At 36.5% G+C, this 20,316-nt stretch overlaps 1 protein-coding gene across 1 annotated transcript; it reads right to left on the bottom strand.

Annotated features, from left to right (window-relative positions):
• Window positions 1–226: 226 nt before the first annotated feature.
• Window positions 227–7,645, bottom strand: LOC128211903 (G-protein coupled receptor 157-like). Its single transcript, XM_052917022.1, has 6 exons — window positions 7,313–7,645; window positions 6,412–6,610; window positions 4,130–4,237; window positions 2,486–2,696; window positions 1,852–2,042; window positions 227–720 (listed from the first exon to the last, which is right to left on the bottom strand). Exons 2-6 carry the CDS (start codon window positions 6,550–6,552, stop codon window positions 307–309), a joined length of 1,065 nt encoding a protein of 354 aa, XP_052772982.1. The 5' UTR covers window positions 6,553–6,610; window positions 7,313–7,645; the 3' UTR covers window positions 227–306.
• Window positions 7,646–20,316: the final 12,671 nt, after the last annotated feature.

Raw genomic sequence — 20,316 nt, 5'->3', positions numbered from 1 at the left:
TATAAGGTAAATTTGCATAAACTTGATTCAATCATTGGAAGAAGATATATATCAAATTAACACCAACACAATCAATAACAACAACAAAAACAACAACAGCAACAACCATAACAACAGCAGCAACAACCATAACAACAGCAGCAACAATATCAACAGCAACAGCAACAGCAACAACAACAACAGCATTACTTGCTTAAATATTCATATTGACTATATTTCTTTAAGCAACTTTTTACGATTTTTTATTCGATTTTTTACAGACTGTATTATAAAATCACCGCACTGAAAAGCGCGGTAGGATATGTGCTAACGGTCGGAGTCACGAGATACATTATATTGATCGTCTGGGTATGTCTGTATACAGGGATTGCAACAAAATAATTTATCACTATCTTCGTGCAGCAATGGCCTAGTTTCTGCCTTGCATCCGAACAATTTATTTTTAAAACCGATTCTTACGGTTCTATCTAAAAGACAGAAAACTACACAGTTCCAAAATGCCTGTCCACTTGCGCCGTAACTTTGAAGGTAGAGTAAAACTTTCAAAAACGTTTTCATGTGTCGGGTATTCAGCTTGTCTGCGGGCATGTACGTTGTCAAAAAGAAGCGGATAATACCCCAGAGTTTCAAACTGTATAACACAAACCATATGTACAAATAGTTTCTATCTTCCCCTCGCAAGAACGGCCTCACCTCACCTATGTTGAGCCTTTTCATTCTCTGTAATGAAAAGAAAAAAATATATTATAAAAAAACACATATTGAACGCCATGTTCGCGTTTCTGTTATTTACGGTGTCACAGAGATGAAACCCTCATCTCTTTATTAATATTGTGGCCACAACTTAGTAACTTGTGGCAATAACTCAGTAACTAATGACCACAAGTTACTTAGTTGTGGCCACAAGATACTAAGTCTGGCCACAAAAAAACGTTGTGGCCACGATTTAAAAAGTTGTGGCCATATAGTATGTAAATAAGTTAACGTCATTTGCACTGAGTACTGAGATCGTTGATGTTTAGACGGAAATAGTACAGTGACGCTTGTTCTATTGCTGAGTCAAGCATTCAGGACGTAATCATTGTTTTGGATTGAGCGTACAGACACAAGATGTGGTCACCATCATCCGTATATGCAACCCTTTAGGTACGTAAAACTAAGTTGTGGCCTCAAATAAATAAAGTGTTTCGGATGTCACCTTTGTGCCACCATAGTAATTAAAAATTAAAAAAGGTTGCTTTATTTATTTAAAGATAGCTAACGCATTAAAATCTGCTTATTTATTAATAAATCCAGTGTGTGTATACCACGTGATAAATGACGTCATACATGCTAAGTGGTAAGGCAGAAATTTGCTTAAAATGAAGACTTAAATCAAAGACAACTTTTCATTTGCAACACAATTTTAAATGAAACAAAGGGCAGTCTACGCCGCTTAAAGATCCCCGCATTTGTTTTACCAAAATTTAATGAGGTCATTTGTTTCATCAAACACTTCGACAAACCTGTTTCCAAAATAAAGTTTTGACAGTGCTCCGTCAGACGGCCGTATTGTGAAAAGGTTTGTCGAAGTGTCTTAAGTTAGTAAACCCTCAATCAAACTCTTGTAAAAGACCGAAGGTGGGGCTCCGTAAGCTGCGTAGACTGCGCTATGTTCCATTTAAAATGGTGAAGAAATAGTGAAGTTATCTTTGTTTAAAATCTTTTTTCAAATCAAAATATTGCCTTCCGACGTAGCATTTATGATGCAATTTATCACGAGGTATACACACACTGAAATCGAAGTATTATATACAAATGTGACGCAGAGAACAAAGCGTACTGCTTCTGAATAAAAATATGTGTGCTTACTAAGTAAAATATGATAAAAACAAGTAGAAAACAGGAGGCAATGTAGGAGAAGAGTTGCCAGGCGATGTCAGCGATGTACATGAGCATTTCGACCTCGTGGTGGGGCAAATCGCTACGGATTCCGCACCATACGCCCGTACCGAAACAATAGTCTTCACCAAGGGATCCAAATATCGAAGCTACCACAGCACCTGTAACAGTGATTGCTATTGTCTGCTGGATTGAGTTTGTGTGTATTGTTTGTAGTATATATCATATAGGAGGAAAAGTTACATAAAAATGTTGTATCTATAATCACCATCATCATTATCATCATCACTATCGTCGTCGTCGTTAACATTATCATCATCATCATCATCAACATCATCATCACATCATCATCATCATCATCATCATCATCATCATCATCATCATCATTAACAGCAGCAGCAGCAGCAGCAGCAGCAGCAGCAGCAGCAGCAGCAGCAGCAGCATCATCATCATCATCATTATCATCATCAGTAGCAGCAGCAGTAACAACAACAACAAGAACATCAGCAACAGCAACAGCAGGAGCATCATCAACACTTCCACTGCCACCACCACCATCATCACCACAACCACCACATGACAAGATGCAATGGGAAAAGCATACCCGGTACCGCCCAGCATAAGACATGGTAAATGAAGCGTGCGAGGCGGGACTTGGTTTTATCTGACTGCAGCACGACAGACGCCCACAGGTGCACGGCGATCACGAGCGTCCACAGGAAGGATGACATGTTGGAAGCGGTCGTAAGGATACTCTGGGTCTTGCACAGCCACTCTTCTTCCGTCTTAACATGGCCACTGCAGTTCTGAACTCTCTATCAAAATAGATAACAATTTTCTAAATTCATTTCCTATAAATTTATAAATATAGTCATACAGTTATGTGCATTAGTATTCATAAAATTAAATACATCTTAGAAGCACTTCTAGATTTTAAAGCTGTTCTCTGGCAGATTGACAGTTTTGACATTTTTTAATTTTCTTTTTGAACTTGGAATGGAGTAATTTTTGGCGTGAATGTATAAAAATGAGTGATATAAGAAGGCTGACTAAAGATTAGATTGCAGTTTCTCATATTAAAGGGGCTGTTCTCCGTATGATAAAATAGCGAAAAAAACTGTCGAAAACTGACATAAACTTGGCATCGATGTGTACAATGCATTGAAACTTACTAACTGAAGTACCACATAGTTTACGATTTATTTAAGTTAAGCAGTTATTTCGTATTTTTCCATTAAAAAAGATTACTGGGTATGTCTACCACGTAGAATTTATTCCTTATGCGTGATTGGCTAGTCGGTGTTATCACGTGATATTACCGAGTTAGGTGTATAGCTTAATTATGTCACCCATTTGGAGACAGCCGTCATAGCTCAGTGGATACGACGCTGGACTGCAATTTTGGCGACAAGGGTTTGAACCCGGACTCCGACAGATTTTTTTTTCATTTTGGTACTTTTTTACAATTATGATATCAAAGCGTAACACATTCTATTAGATACTTGTCCTGGGATTCGTTACAAAACAATTCTGGTGTACAGTCCCTTTAAAGGTCGGAAAATGATGTTTTGTGGCTAAAAGCGTTGCCGACGCATAAACAAATATCTAAGCGTTTCTTGTCATTTCCCACGTAGCTAAAGACCACACTTTATGACAAATAATTTATGTATTTATATACTTTGGGTATAAAAACCAGTGACTTTATAAAAACAAAATAAGCAATGAAGTTCTTTAATATTATAAGCATAGGCATAGACGAATGGTGGACTAACTTCGTGTTATGATAAAATTGAGTGATAAATAGCAAATGCAATGTTAAAACTTAAAAACATTAACTCTTCTTCCAAAAAAGCGATAGCTGATTGTTTCTATTTCATTTCATTTGTACACCTTTACCCCATATGTTTCATCATCGTCGGATACCCCCGATACACACTACGCTATGCTTATGTATAAAGTGTGATGGGAAAAAAATACCATGGTTGCCGACGATGATTTTTCATGCGAGTTTGATTTGTGGTCACCAAGCCGGACAAGTGGGTTTCCTCCGGGTACTCCAATTTCACTCAAAACACAAGACCATACTCTCGCGTAACAAGTGCCAACAAGAGTGACTAATGTAATGTTGTAATAACTTGTTTCCCAATATTTGTAAAATAATTCAGGTTGAACTAAAATTCTTTCACGTACATATTTTTTCGACGTCTTACTTAATAAGTTTTTTCAAACAGATAACTTTTAATCATACCGGGCCTGTACCGTAGAGCGTCACGTAGCGGACCATCCCAACCATGTTCCCAAACGCCGTCACAAAGTCCGCCACCGTCAGATACATCAGCAACTTACGGGTGAAATTCTGCAAAAAAACGACGTTCGGAATACAATCAGATATTCATTATAAAGCATGACAAGAAAACAATTGATGCAAGCATCAAATGGCTGCGTGAAATAGCTTCTAGTGCAGCATGTACAAGACATATTTTGATGCAAGTTATCAAATAAGCGTCTAAATAGGCTGAATAGGTTTAAATGTGACAATATGTTTGTTTATTTTAGGGAAAACATAAGGTAAAACACTTTAATAAGATATGCATTGATATACATGTATAACATGTTAAAACCAGAGAGCGCCATGTTGTCAGAAACACGTTAACGATTGAATAAAACATATATCCTCCACCATCCGAATGGCAGCCGAAAATTTCTTTACATGAAAGTTCAATATCTAGGTGTGTAATTGCCCTTTTAGCCCTAAATGGCTTAATATGCGGAATCGTCTGGAAAGAATCGGCTATTTTTTTATCCTAGCTTGTGGTAAACCAAAGACTTGTACCCTGTGTGTCTAATCGTTACCAGGTATGTGCATGTATATATAGCGATTTTTTTCAAGCGCAGTGCTTTCCCTTTACAAGGGAAATAACCACTGCATCTAACCAACGACCAGTTTTTTTTAAAAAAGGCAGTGAATATATTTGTTTATTATCGTTATCTGGCTAACATTTCTTTTAACAAACATTTTTCACATCGACTGTTTATCTATTCTCCGAAATCAAAACGGTTCATTTACACCATCGATGAAGTAAAGTTGAAAGAAATGTGGAATTGATAATAATTCACTTTTATTAAAATCTCATGTTTATCCATACACCCATGACCATTGAAAACTGTAATGTGGTATTCAACGTCACATGGTGATCATTAAAGGATTCGATTAGCTATAGCCGCCAATATGACGGGTCAAACAAGAATTTCCGTCACGTGGAATCGAACAAAGCCAAACCTTTTTAAAATATATTTGTGTACAAAAGATGATTAAAATATTTTCTAGACAGCATTTAATTCAGCCATTAACGATTGACTAGGGTCGAAGTCCAGTGAACTTCAATACTATCAAGAACGTAATGATTTAATGAAAGGGGCTAGACCTCAAGACACCCTAATAGAAGCTAAAGCAGATGACTGTTACGTTGTCAGTTGAACCCCATTGGCTCGAACTCCTTGGGACAAGCGAAAATACATCAAGCCTCGGAAATTTCGAGCCATGCGGGAATGCTTACATTTATATAAAGAATTCGGTCCTTAATATCCTATTCGAGCCAATGAGGAAATCGAGTCAAGCGAGTTCGAGCCAACGGGGTTCGACTGTATTTGATTGTGCCATGATGATACAAACCAAACATCAGAGTAAAACTGATAAAACATAATTACTCTTAATAACTTTAAAAAAAGTATAACATAACTAAATGAATAACTTTTTTATTCTTAAACATCAACATCGTTATCGTAATACTTGAAGAAAAAAGACAGCCGACCATTAAGTGTGTTAGTAATTTTATGATTAGCAATTCCATAAGAGGCTTCCACTTTAGTTCAGCCCATAAACTACTTGCATGCTTGTAGATATAAGAGCATATGTAGCATCTTATAAGAAATACAAAGTGAGGATAGTGCACCACTGAGTTTGAATTTGTTCAGGAGCTACAAGAACGCCGCGAAGTAAGCCCCAATGCTCTCATATATATACAGTCGAACCCCGTTGGGTCGAACTCACAAGGACCGGCAAAAATACCTCGAGCCTCGGAGATTCGAGCCAAGCGGGAATGTTTACCCCAAGTAAAAGGTACTTGGTCCGTTACATCGAGTTCGAGCCATCGAGGAATTCGAGCTAAACGAGGAGTTCGAGCCAACGGGGTTCGAATGTATATAAATATATATATGTAGTCAAACAAGGGACATAACTCGACAATGGTTAAAGTCCGAGTGTTGGGCCTTGCTTTAAATGTTCCTTTTGTCTCTGGTATCGTGTACCACGTCTGATTAAAATATCTTGAACAGTGTTTTGGCCGATGTAAAGGGTTAAAGTTTTGCAAAACGACCTCGACGACAACGTTCCCATGGCATTACCTCGACTCGTGTTGTCGAAGTTCAGGGGGGTTAAAACGGTACTAAGACTCAGCAAGTAACATATCTAGCATCATAAATATATATTTGCAAGTACAAAAACTTACTAGTGTATGCAAAATGCCATACCTTTTCCGGTGGTATAAATGAGTAACTGCAAAATATGAAAAGAGCTCCCACGATAGAGAGAGCGCTACTTCCGCCGGTCAGGATGATGTTAGGGAGCGCTATGTCCGACGTCTGGTTGGTTGGTGGGGCCGCAGTGATCATCTTGGGCTACCACTCGTTGTACCAAGGTCACTATAGCGTTGTTACTCGTCGGGCGACTCTGTAGATTTAGATGAGTATGTATGATCTTGAAATGGCCATCGTGATCGCTTCTTGAAGTTATGTTTGATGGGGCTGATTGTTCAGAACTTTGTTAAATTTAACAAGGTTGTTAAAGGCACCGTTGTTAACTTTAACGCGTGAAATATTAAACATCTGCTCATGCACTTAAATAAAACAGGTATATCTGAAACAGTTCTCTCAAAATTTGTTGGAAATACTGCATATCACAAATGTGCACAGAAATGTTTTAGAGAATTACGTACGTATTTGAAAGTTAAGATAAAGACGTTAACACCATTGTTAACTTGTACATAGTTCTGAACAATCGGCCCATTGTGTAGAACGAGTTACAGCAATTGTTTACATAGTGTTGAAAATGAAAGTTATTATATGTCGTCCTGTTCCCAAAACGACTTGAATGTAAAAGTCAAGACAAACAAAGGCGTGATACTAAGAACGCTGATAAGAGAAGAGTGATTACTTGTATTAATTATTCAGTCATAAATTAAGAAGTATATTTTATGAAAAGGTGAAAAAATCAAACACCCTTTAACATAGAAACAGTTGTTAATTTCAAACTGTTTTAATTATAATGCCTTCTTTGAATAACATAAAACGTCTTGAATCACCGCAACTTATGTATTAAAGTAAACACAAACTTATTTTAAGTAATAAAATAAGAAACCTACATTTTACTTACGTATATTTGATCATAACTATCTCCAGTACGTGCACGGATAAAACAAAGCAACTGATTAAATCATACTGTATCACCCAGTATGTAAATGTGGCGGTTTTTTTTTTAACTACCTCAATGTAAAATCAACTGAAGATATGATTTTACAAACGTTATCGCATTATTATTTTGATATTTCAACTTCCGCTTTGCTTCATGTAACAAGTACATCGTACTTTGATAAATTTAAACATATTTATTTTACACCGGCTGTGAAACAAGTTATTACAGCATTTTATTAATCACTCTCGCTGTCACGATGTTACGCGAATGTTTGGTCTTTCGTTGTGGGGAAAACCGGAGTTTTCGGTGTAAACTCACTTGTTTGGCTTGGTGATTACACACCAATGCAAACTCACATGCGCACAGGTCGGGAATCAAACCAGGATCGCCTAGTTAAGTGCGCTAACCACTGCGTTAACCGGACAACTTCTTATTTTAATTGCACCTATTGTTAATCAGTATACTCTTGTTGGTCCAACAATTTCAGGATAATCCCATCGTCGACAACCACGGTCCTTTTTTCCGATGATCTTCAAACTTACTCGCGTCAAAAAGATATTAAAGAAATTGTACAATATAAAGAACGCATAAACTTTATAACAAGGATGAGTATTATGCTACAACGACGACGAGGATAAAGATAACGATCAAGATGGTATTTATCACTTTGAAACCACACACAAATGCATGTTAAACCACAACATTCATTAATCAAATTTTCAAATAAATAACATGTTATCTCGAAATTCACAACTGTGCAAAACCACAACTGTGCAAAACCAATGTATTTTTTAATAACCTTTTGAACAATATCTATATTAATAACTACAGAAACAAGCACAGTTGTTGTCGAATGTTTGAACATAAACCCCGATCAATTGTACAGGGTCACGCCAAATACATAGAACACATTACAAACAAACACCAACCAGAAACATGTAAATACAGCACAAAAATCAACAAACAACACAGTACATACAAGAAAAAAGTTGATGCATAGCATCAAGTCGGCGCAATGAAATTAGAAGAAAAACGTGCATACAGATAACCAAAAATAGTATTATTTCAATGATAATATTTGTTTTTATGTTGGGTGTACATATGCTTGAAGGATATTATGGTTAATATTATAATATTGTTACAATAGTTTAAGCCCGGAATTATAGATATTCTGGGGGTTTTCCCAAGCTAATCCTCCGGTTAAAACTAAATTATAACAAAAATATACATACGTTTCTTCGGAAGAAATATGGTCTAGAACATAGATTTCAATAACATGAAATTCACCTTTTATTTGTACCGGCATGTTATGTTAATTCCTTGCTTTATATTTTTTGTAACACATTTCACTCATATGAGTATATAGAACGGGGATAAAAAATAATATACATCAAGAGGGAAATATCTGGAGTTCATTCTTTCGAATGACATTTTCAAAACAAACAATTAAGCTCAAGGTTAAATTTTCAAAACTCGGCATTTTTGCTGTCACCAAGGGAGATTACTGCGTAGGAGGTTTACAAACATAATGGATATTGTAATAGTACCGTGTAACCTTCATCTATTGATATCAATCGGAACACCTTGGCCTGTATCTATTTCGGAGATGGCCGAGTTGTTATGATTGAGTTGGTATTTGAAATTAAAGTTTTCAAAATGATAAGCAGGGCTATTATAATTTAAGGTTTCATTATCAATTAAAGAGTAAAGTTTTATAAAAAATACAAAAAAACTTTATATTTTATCACTAAACAATTGAAAGCATTGTTCTGCAATTTATGAACTAGTCCCTAAGTTGGAATATTTTTTTCTAAAGTAATATCAAATATAGTCGGCGCCCTTCTGGGCGCCGACTAATAAACTATATAAAAAAGGGGAGTTTATCAAGTGTTTATCATCGTCTGCTGCGTCCCAGCGTGGCGTCCCTTGGTGTAGGATTGTACGCGATTTGTAGAAATGTCGAATGACATCGAGTAAAGGTCAGTCCAACTCGAGAACCCTAACACATTTTTTTCCATGCCTTTTCTGTTGTTTTTGAAATTGCATGATTAAAGTTATACCATGGATATAAGCGATCGAGTCCGCGTTGTTAAGTATATGTTATCAATGTTTTCTGAGCTTTCACTGACATTAACGGAATTTTATCGAACGTTTTCTGTCAAAAAATGGAAATGACGCGTAATAACATAAATATTGCGCGAAGGAAAACTAAGATTACCATATGCAACCATTTAAACCATATTTCATAAATAAAATGTATATTTCGAAAGGGCAGATGTCCAAGATTGCTATTTTCAATAAAACAAAACAAAAAAGTGTATGTCAGCAAAGAAAACATAGGAAAGTAAAGGTTCATATTTTATTTCATTTGTTCGTCTTTAGGCCACACCAAACTCATAACTTGTTCATCGGATTTCCCGCACCTATTTCTTCAGAAAAGCAAAAAAAATAAATATTATTTTTTTATCACTTGCGCCCGCACCATCTTAAAAAAATGTTATATTTTTTATACGAGCGCTAATTTGTTTAGTAGAGTGTAGCCTTTCCCCCCGCGTTTTTCAATAATTACAATTATCAAAGCCCCGGCTCAATCATGCAGGCGCTCTAATTAGACTCAATGAACGATATTGACACGGATACAAGCGTCTAGATGATCGAGACTAAATTGGCAACAGTTCACTTCCTGCAACGCGTTCAGTAAAGATGTTTGCGGCGAACGTTTGCTGTTTGGTTTCCCGCTTAACTTTTATGCGCTGCGTTGCAACAGGGATACAAAACAAAACGTTCGCGAGCGTTTTGTAAACGCTCGCATGACGGAACGCACTGCTGATTCTTGAAAATTAATACGTCAACAAATGACAATTCTACCACCATTTAAAGTTTGATTAAATTTTGGACAAATGTATTTGTTTGAATTTGGCTTCCGCTAAAAGTAAACGTATAAATACTGGACAAGAATTGCTGAATTTTATCGTGAATGACAGCGATTATCCAAAGTGAATTTGGTTCGGACATGCTTGACGGGAATTTGGATGAACCTTACAGTGAAAAGACAGTTTCCAATCTGTCATCTATGCCTACTACACCTGTCCAGGTAAAAATTTCAGGTGTGTATTTTAACATCTTTGCTGTTAATATAGCAAATATGATGTATTATTTGTTTCCTTCAAAAATACAATATTTTATGATTTATGCATGTTTATTTTTATTTTGCTACAGATCTGAGTATAGTGTTTATTTAATTCATATGCAATGCATGTAAAGTAATAGAAAAATAAAGTTTGGTCAAGAAACGAGCACCACATTTCTTGTGTTATCATCAAATTGTTTTAGTAATGCATACTACATTATACTACAATGAACATTTATGTATTATATTGCTTATTAAAATTTCAGATTCCTCCGACACAGCGGATCATGAAATTCCTGTCCCCATGAGGCAACGACGGCATGCTTGGGTAGGAGGCCTTGGTCACCAATGAGTCGATGTTCGTGGACAGTAGGATGACGCTAAAAATTAATCTGACTGACATTCATATGTGCTTCATGCAATCCCATGAGCGTTACCATTCACACAAAAAAACATCAAACAAGCCAGATTGTGTATATTTTGTAATTATTAGTTAAAAAGGATTAAATGGTGTCAGACACTGTGTGATTGGAAAAAGGTTTAATCACACTTTGTGTTGCGAATAAATGTTTGTAGATATTTTAGATGTTCATGTGTATATTTAAACTATATATGGAAATCATTTAAGTGTTAAATATTTATGCTGATTGTTTTTTTTCTATGAAATAATATTGTATATTCTTGTATTTTCTTGAAATATTTTTTTGGTCTATATGAAAATTGACACAATCAGTATTTGCAGTACAACAGAAGTAAGTGTCTTTTAATTTTATATATTTGTTTATGTTTTCTTAATTACTTGTCTAAATTTGAACAAGATATCTAACAAAAATAAGGAAAATCCACAAGTTTAAAAAAGATAGGCGTTAAATTCTGAAAAAGCGTAATGTCAGTCTGGCGCTGGCTGGAATTTTCTGTGACATATTTTCAGTTGAAATAATTTACAATACAGTGTAGTTTTTTTGTTAATTTTCTTCCAGAACTTAGATGGCTACCAAGGCCAATCATGTAGTCAATGCAAGAATGATAGTTGTAGTTTATATTTGATTGCAAATGCCTATATTCATTTTGTGAGTTGTTTTTCAAGTCACCTTGTCTAGTCATTTCCATGACATGAGATATGACAATGTATTTTAATAGAGAATTATTTTTAACCAAGTTTTCCTAAAGAAAAGTGGAAAACCTAGTAAATAGATTTGGATATGACATTGGGCAGGCAGGGGGCTGTGACCATTGGTGTTTGTGTCCAGGCTTTAACTTAGCCATGCATAGGGTATTTTGAAAAAAAAACTTTTAAAAAAAGATTTAAAAAACTGGAAAACTGGTTTTATGTTCTCTCATTTATGAATTAGTTTAAAGAAATACTTTGCTTGATCTCAAATAGCATTTGTTTGATATCAAAACTAATATTTGTATAGAAATATCTTTTAGTTTTATCATTCTTTCACTGGATGTTATCCTTTTTTGCTATTTACACTATCATTGTTTAGTTAATAAGTGAATAAAATGTGAGCAAAAGTGAGTTAAATGACTATATATATATATTTGTTCGCTCTTCGCTCGCTCCTCTTTTTTGCAAAATGCAAAACAAATATTTTTATTATTATCTCGGTCGCTCGCCCCATTATTTTTGGGAAAAAATCCAATGAACAAGTTATCAATTTGGTGTGGCCTTAGGCAAAACTGTCTTACATCAATGTAAGTATATGTAAAAGGTCTTTGATTTTAAAAAGCACTATTTTTATAGACAGACTGATCTATATATATACTAGCAATTTAAAACACTCAACGGTTGAGTAAATCAAATTTCGATATGTTAGAATTCCCCAGTACGCCAGGATTTTCAATAAATTTGAGACACGATTTTATAAGGCATTAGTATTTTGAATAAAAATTATATGACCCATGTACAACATAAGTAGAATAAATTCGTGCTTTTAGAGAGACTGTACAGGTAATATTTAAGTGGATTTTACATGGTTGTAAATGTTTGCCGTTAAAATAATAAAATAACTGACCTTGATGGACAATTTTAAAGTTAGGAAAAAAGTGAATGAATAACTTTCTTGTAACCACAAACGTTAAAATCGTCAACCAGAATCAACTTCTGTTACTTCAACGTCAAACGTTCACCATACGACCATGCGATTACACACAATTCGTATTAGCATTCGCTGTAACAAACACACTATTTAATTCCTCGCTATACAATGTTTCTGCCTTAGTACCGACCCCTGTAGCACCCCGGTTTCCACATGACAGATAACAACAGATCACCGTAAAATATTTTATTCTCGTTCTCTTCTTAGACAATAATAACAAGATATAAGATTACAAGATATACAATTCTTTAATTAAAGAGTAATTCAAGAGTAATTTACCAAACATAAGGAATTTCATCACACATAGAAAAAATATCTGAATGAATTATACAAGGCTACATTATTGATAAAGATGAATATGGCATCGTGAAAGATTTTGAAGACTGGAGGCCTTAATATTTAGCCTTGTGACACACCTCACACGATGATGTTCCATTCATTTGTTATATGACCAGGTTTGGTCTGTTTTTCTGTTTGTAAGATAGATGTGCATACGTGTACGTGCTAGAGTTGGATGACAATATGCATTTAGCTAGTCTTAGTTGAGATAATGGGGGAGGCAGTCGAATGCTTTTAAGAGGTCCATCAGAATTGCACATACACATTAATTTTGTTCACATCAAGGTTCTTTTCAGTCTTCCACCAGCCTTAACAGGCTAGTTTGACATCCATATGCTGCTTTGAAAGCTGCCAGGAAAGGATGGGAAAGGTTACCATGACATCGTTACATCGTACAGCTGGGAATTGTCTATACTCAGACTATAAATACCTACTACAGTGACCTTGAACTGAATCTCTGTTGTCATGTCAGGTAATGACAAATCAGTTGCTCGAATATATCCCGTCTATAAGATAAGAACATTGATGGTGACGCACTGACTGTTCTTTAGATACTTTCTATAAACGGATAACCTTTCTTAAAATAGGGGGAACTTGTGCAACTTAATCTATTTAGAATTATCCTTGGCTTCATCGGCCATGTTTTGGGTGGGAACTTTAAAGGTATCTTTGCCAGCAATGATAATTTTCTAAATCCTTGATCGGTAACTGGGTTGAAATAAAAAATGGTGGAATTAAGCAATTTTCCTGCATTTTGTCAAGACTAGGGTATCTTTGCCAGCAATGATGATTTTGAGAGATATCAGAACTAGTCAGGTGTTTATTTTGGAACTCATACATGAACATATTTTCAAAAACCGTTATTGCTGACTGGGTTGAAATAAATAATGGTGGAATGGAACAGAGAAATTCCTGTATTTTGTCAAGTCTAGGGTATCTTTTCCAGCAATGATGATTTTGGGAGACACCAGAGCCATTCGTGTGTTTATTTTGGATTTTATCCATCAGCATATTTTCAAAAATGTTTATCGGTGATAACCAATAACAACACATATTTCAATAGAAACCCATATAACCGTTTTGTTTACGTATTACCAGCTATACGCCGACCCCTGTAAGCTTTGAACGCTATCAACACGAGCAACAGAAGTACTGTCCCTGCGGTAACTCCGCCGAAAATATATTCAAATCTGATTGAATCAAGCCAGTGACCACCTGTGACATCAAGGGCGTTCCTCCCGTTTAGGTGTGCAACATCTATGAAGTCATTCACACAAACTAGATACTGCTGGGCACGCTTTTTGTTCCATTCGAAATCTACACGCTTGTCGGTTCTTACCAGCCTTCCAAAATACTTCCCTTGTACTACGATCTCCCTGCTAGTGACAGCAACTCTATGACACACATGCTTAGGCAATAAATGCATTCTGTGCTTGTTACGAAACGAAGCGGGAATAATGAATGGTTTAATTAGAGTGTACTCATTATTTGAGTCTGCATCGTACAGCCGAGAATTGTCCCCACTCAGACTATAAATACCTCTTGAGCCTACCGTGACCTTGACCTGAACCTCTGTTGTCATGTCAGATACCTTCACACTAGTGTCACTCAGGACCTTAATGAAAGCAGATAAACGCGCAATCATGTGACCATAAGTAATATACGTATCATTTACACCGAAAACAAAGTATAATACATGAAATCCCACAGTGTCATCCATAATCTTCTCCCACTCGCCATACACGTAGTTGTTCTCAAATATCTCAGCTGCAGAGGTGTCGAGTATATAGCGCAACCTTTTTCTGTATCCTATAATGTTCTTTCCAGAAATTCTACCCTTAGGTTGGATTTTTAGTAACGTTTCCATAACAACGTTCTCCATGTTTGCTATTTGTGGCACGCACTTGCCTTGAAACCAGAAAGTCCTCGCCGGACACAAAAGTGGTCTGCAAATTCCCTAAAATGAGAAAATTATTTTGAGTCTTGGAATGAGCCATTTTTTGCGCAAATATCAGCAAACCAGTGATATAAGACTGCTGATAAAAGATCAGATCGCAGATTTTCATATTTCCGTCCATAAATAATGTTTTATGGCTAAAAGCGTTACTAACGGTTTAAGAAAAATACATAAAACATCCATATTTGAACTTAAATATGAAAATCTGCGATCTGATGTTTTGTCAGCAGTCCCCAATGGTTTCCATGCATTTTCGCGTGAATTTGCTCGTTCTAAGACAAAAATAAAAGAGGTTGTCATAGCGTTGAATCTGTGAGAGTGCAGCTTTTAATATTTATATATAAACAATGACTTTTGTCAAGCTACTCTACTGCTATTCTAAACATGCTAACAATACACATACACAGAATACGAAGTGCACAAAAAGGTTGTCCACATAAGTATACCCATACCCGTACAAGCAGCCTTTCCCAAGCTCTCTTATTTGTGCTTGAAATTATGTGTTTAGCTTGTTTGTTATTTTTGATTCGGTATATGTTTTGCATATTTCTTATCATCTTATAAAACCCTGTTAAATGGAACCAAAATAATACGAGGTCACTAGGACATAAAAAGGAAAAAAAAAATGTACGCTGGGGACCATCATCGGATACCCTAATAAACACTACGCTATGCTTCGTTGTGTACCGTGGGCAATTTGGTTAGGAAACTCTCGTAATCATGAATAATTAATAAAGCAGTTTCATTGGTTCCGCACATACCAGATGGTTTACGGTTGAAAAATATTCTGGCGATTGCCGGAATTGAACCGGGACGGTCCGCCTTCTCAGTACAATATTAGTTGGGATTAGTCAAGCCACGGAGGCTACTGACGCTGTAATGTTATTGAACAATATTTGAGTGTAATATGCGGATTAATTGGAAGAAGAGTTGTCTCTCCTGCCTCATGCATATTCATTAAAAAGCGATTTTGTCAGTCTATTGTCCCACGGTATGTTTGAAGTGTAGCGAGAGAAAGTACCGTGGTTGCCGACGATGACTGGTGACCGAAAGGCATCATTTTGCAACACACTTACAATGAATTAATTAATATTTCATAATTATATTCAATGCCCAGCTTGTCCATTGTTTTGCATCTGAAAGTTGAAACCTGTTGGCTCGACATCCCAGGGACTGGTCAAAAAACTTCCAGTCTGGTGAACATCGAACCAAACTTACATAGAGAAGAACAAATTTAATCCTTTGCCTCAAATTCGCGATATCGAGCCAACGGTTTTCAATTGTACATATGTGACGTAACAGTATAATCAGTTATTTTAGATGTACAGTCAAACCTCGTTGGCTCAAACCCCAAGGGACCCGCAAAATACCTCGATCCTCGGAATTTTTGAGCCAAGCGGAAATGCTAAGCTACAGTAAAAATAAAGCGGTTATTTACATAAAGTTCAAGCCAAGAATTCGAGCCAAGCGAGTTCGAGTCAACCGGATTCGACCGTAATATATTTTAAAAATACATGTTGATTTTTACTAGGAATTGAACTCACTTACCCGTGCAATTTTATTATCGAACACATGTCCAATTTTGCACTTTCCAAAATTTTGGTTCTCATTTGGTATTTTCTGAAACGCTTCTATCTGATTGTCTGCAAAACTAACATTCCTTAAATTCAGTTGAAGTTTATATTCATCTCCAACAGCTTGTAAGAGGACACAACTGTTTATAGCTGCGACGGTACTGCACTTTACACATGCACCATTCCTCGAAATGTTATAAGTGTTTTGCGGACCATCTTTAATAAATACAGGAAGGTAAAACAGTTCGCACAACCCTCGCTCTGTGTCGTAATTAACACCACACGAGAAACCGTCTATATCAGCAACCTGGCACTCACGGACAGCCGCAAACTCCTTAGGCGGCTTGTATATAACGCTGTAGGATGAGTCTCCCAGATGAACGCGTGCCGCTCTCAAGAAAATCTCTGTCGGATAGTCCAGTTTCCATTGGTCGATCGTGTTGCTCACGAGATTAACTATGTAAACATTAAATTCAGTATATGACTCGTGGTGCTCTCTACACACCAAACAATGCTTGTTTCTATACATCTTTCCAGTTCTGTTAGACACAACAGGTATAAGATTTTCTTTGTTGGTCGGTTCGACAGATTCACATTGGTATTTCGTAAGAGCGGAACCAGATTGGTTCCCGGCAGGCGGACACGTGGTTGTCATCCAAACGCCCGGGTTAAGCTGCCCGGGCTTGTACCTAACATTATCTTTTATTTGCATTTCAGCTACACATTCCTCAAACTCTGCTTTCTCGTTACCAACAGCAGGTAAACTAACTTCAGACACATTATCAGCTGCAATTGTACGACGTAGGTCATCTATATTGGAAAGCTTATATTCATTTTTTTCTCCCAAAATGTCTTTAAACCAATAGTCAGGACAACACAGCCCCGACAGTTCACAAGATGGTTTACATGAGCAACGTACACAGCACGAACCGTAGCTGCCATATTCGTCCATGTGATATGAACTATTATAGTGTGAGATCGCCCGAACATAACAGAAGTCGTAAACGCCACAGTGATCCACGTGAATCTCCATCAAGCGAAGCAAGTCTTCAACAAGTACATCATGTGTCAGTTGTGTTCGCTGCCCATTGCAAATCAGTGCCATAATAAAGGCAACTGGAAACATTAAACGAAGAGTTTCCATTTTTATAAGATAAAGTCTGAATGAAATGTATAAACATTACATGATGCAAACTTAAACTAATATGCCTTCTCCTTACCAACTCCTTCAAATATAACTTCGGTTGTGGAAATATGTTATACAAGTAAATCATTGCTTTAGCGCCCAAAAAAGCGTGCCAGAAAAACGATGCATTCCACACATACAGAGACAAAGATAGTATTACCTCATACAATAAACGATACTAATGATTTTGTAGATGTTATGGAATCATTGCATTGATGAAAAATGAGATTTCTTCCAATACTTTCATGTGAATATTATCAGGTAACAGTATGGGACATATTAAGCTTCTGGGAGAGATGTTTTTCGTTCCTAAAATTACTGTTAATGACGTTAAATGATTAAGGATAAATATGAGAAGTATCAGGTCCCAATATCACGAAAAAACTGTGACAAACGAGTGACACTCTCATTCAAAATCAATACATACTCATGTATAACAAACATATATTTTGAGTGATCAACCTTTAACTACTTACATAATAATGTATTTATGGAAAAAATAATTACCAATACAAAGATTGTAACCGTATTTTAATAAATGAAAACACAAAAATATTTAAGGATTGGTGAGTGCTAAAAGATTTCTGTGATTTGCTATCGTCTCATAAGGCAAAAATACCGTGTTTTCTGCACCTTTCTTTCAACTTGAACTCGGCAACCTTCATAAGAACCATTGTTTTCGACATTTAGTCATCCTTTTTGGAATATTAAAACAATCGTTTTAATTATGGTAAATCTTATTTGGGAGTAAGAGTGCATCTGTAAGTCGAATCTCAATCTCAGTCTCAACTCATTTTACCACATAGATTCAGAAGCTATTAAAAATAAGATATGATTTTACACATTTTAGCAGGCATTTAATCATATGATATGTTGATTTATGCCTTTGGTCAAGATTCCAAGGGAAATATATTCTTCAGCCAAAAGTGTATTTGAGTAGAATTTCTCAAACATTTTCAAAAAGTTTAAAACATGTTAGATTTTAAATCATATTATGCTTTTATGTAGTAAGTTGAGTTGAGTTTGAGATTTAAATTGAGTATTTTGTGATAATAGGGATTGTTTTTGGTTGTTGTTCTATTTTTGATAAGAGACACAACTCATTGAAAAATCACTATACAGTCGAACCCCGTTGGCTCGAACTCGCTTGGCTCGAATTCCCTGTTGGCTCGAACTGGAAGAAAATGACATATTTCTTTATACTGTATATAAGAATTCCCGCTTGGCACGAATTTTTCGAAACTCGAAGTATTTTGGCCGGTCCCTGGGATATCGAGCAATTGGAGTTCGACTGTATTAAAGATGATCTTTCACAGATTGACATGTTTTATGTTTTAAATGTCTCAGAATCAGCTTATTGTGCCATCAAGCTTTCAATTCGGGCATGTAAGAATACAAACAATAGGGCTTTTCTCAATTATTTGGAATACTGCTGAAAAATTTCGTCAGTAACGCTTATAGCCATAAATCATTTTAGCGTTAATATGAAAAACTGATCTTATGTCACCAGTCTTATTTCACTGGTTTCCATATATTTAAACATTCCAAGACAAAGAAACAAAGAAAAAAAGTTGTCAAAACGGTTCATGAGATGGCATCTTTAAGTTGGGATTCGCGATTTCTTGCTTGCCTGTCTGCTTCTTTGTCTGTCTGCCAACCTGATACTTTGTCTGTCTGCCAGCCTGAAACTTTGTCTGTCTACCAGCCTGTTACTTTGTCCGTCTACAAGCCAGCTACTTTGTCTGTCTGCCAGCCTGCTACTTTGTCTGTCTGTCAGCCTACTACTTTGTCTGTCTGCCTTCCTGCTACGTTGTCTGTCTGTCAGCCTACTACATTGTCTGTCTGCCTTCCTGCTACTTTGTCTGTCTACCAGCCAGCTACAGTGTCTGTCTGTCAGCCTACTACTTTGTATGTCTGCCTTCCTACTACCTTGTCTGTCTACCTGCCTGCTACTTTGTCTCTCTGCCTGCCTTCCTGCTACTTTGTCTGTCTACCTGCCTGCTACTTTGTCTGTCTGCCTGCCTTCCTGCTACTTTGTCTGTCTGCCTGCCTGCTACTTTGTCTTTCTGCCTACCTGCTACTTTGTCTGCCTGCCTGCCTGCAACTTTGTCTGTCTGCCTGCCTGCTACTTTGTCTGTCTGCCTGCCTGCTACTTTGTCTGCCTGCCAGCCTGCTGCTTTGTCTGTCTTCTTGCCTGCTATTTTGTCTGTCTTCCTGCCTGCTACTTTGTCTGTCTGCCAGCTTGCTTCTTTGTCTGTCGGCCTTCCTGCAACTTTGTCTGTCTGTCAGTCTGCGGAGATCGAATGCCCTTCTTGTGTTATGAATTTAGGTTTTCTTCTATCTTCATAAAATTGAGTTTCCTTCTACACATATGTAACTGGGTTTCTTTCTACTATTATGAGTTTTGATTTTCTTATAGTGTTATGAGATTGGCTTTCCTTCTATTATTATGAGATTGGATTTCCTTCTAGCATTATGAGATGGTTTTTTCCTAGTTTTAATAGATTCGGTTTCCTTCTAGAGTTATGGGATTCGGTCTCCTTCTAGTGTTATGAGATTAAGTTTCCTTCTAGTGCAATGAGATTCGGTTTCCTTCAGTGTCATGAACTTGGGTTTCCTTATTGTGCAATGGCATTCGGTAACATTCTAGTAACATGATATTCGGTTTTCCTCTAGT

The sequence above is a fragment of the Mya arenaria genome, chromosome 12 (genome assembly GCF_026914265.1).
Source record: "Mya arenaria isolate MELC-2E11 chromosome 12, ASM2691426v1".
Taxonomy (NCBI): Eukaryota; Metazoa; Mollusca; class Bivalvia; order Myida; family Myidae; genus Mya; species Mya arenaria.
Note: the sequence above shows the minus strand (reverse complement) of the source record. Positions and strands in the feature narration are given on the sequence as shown.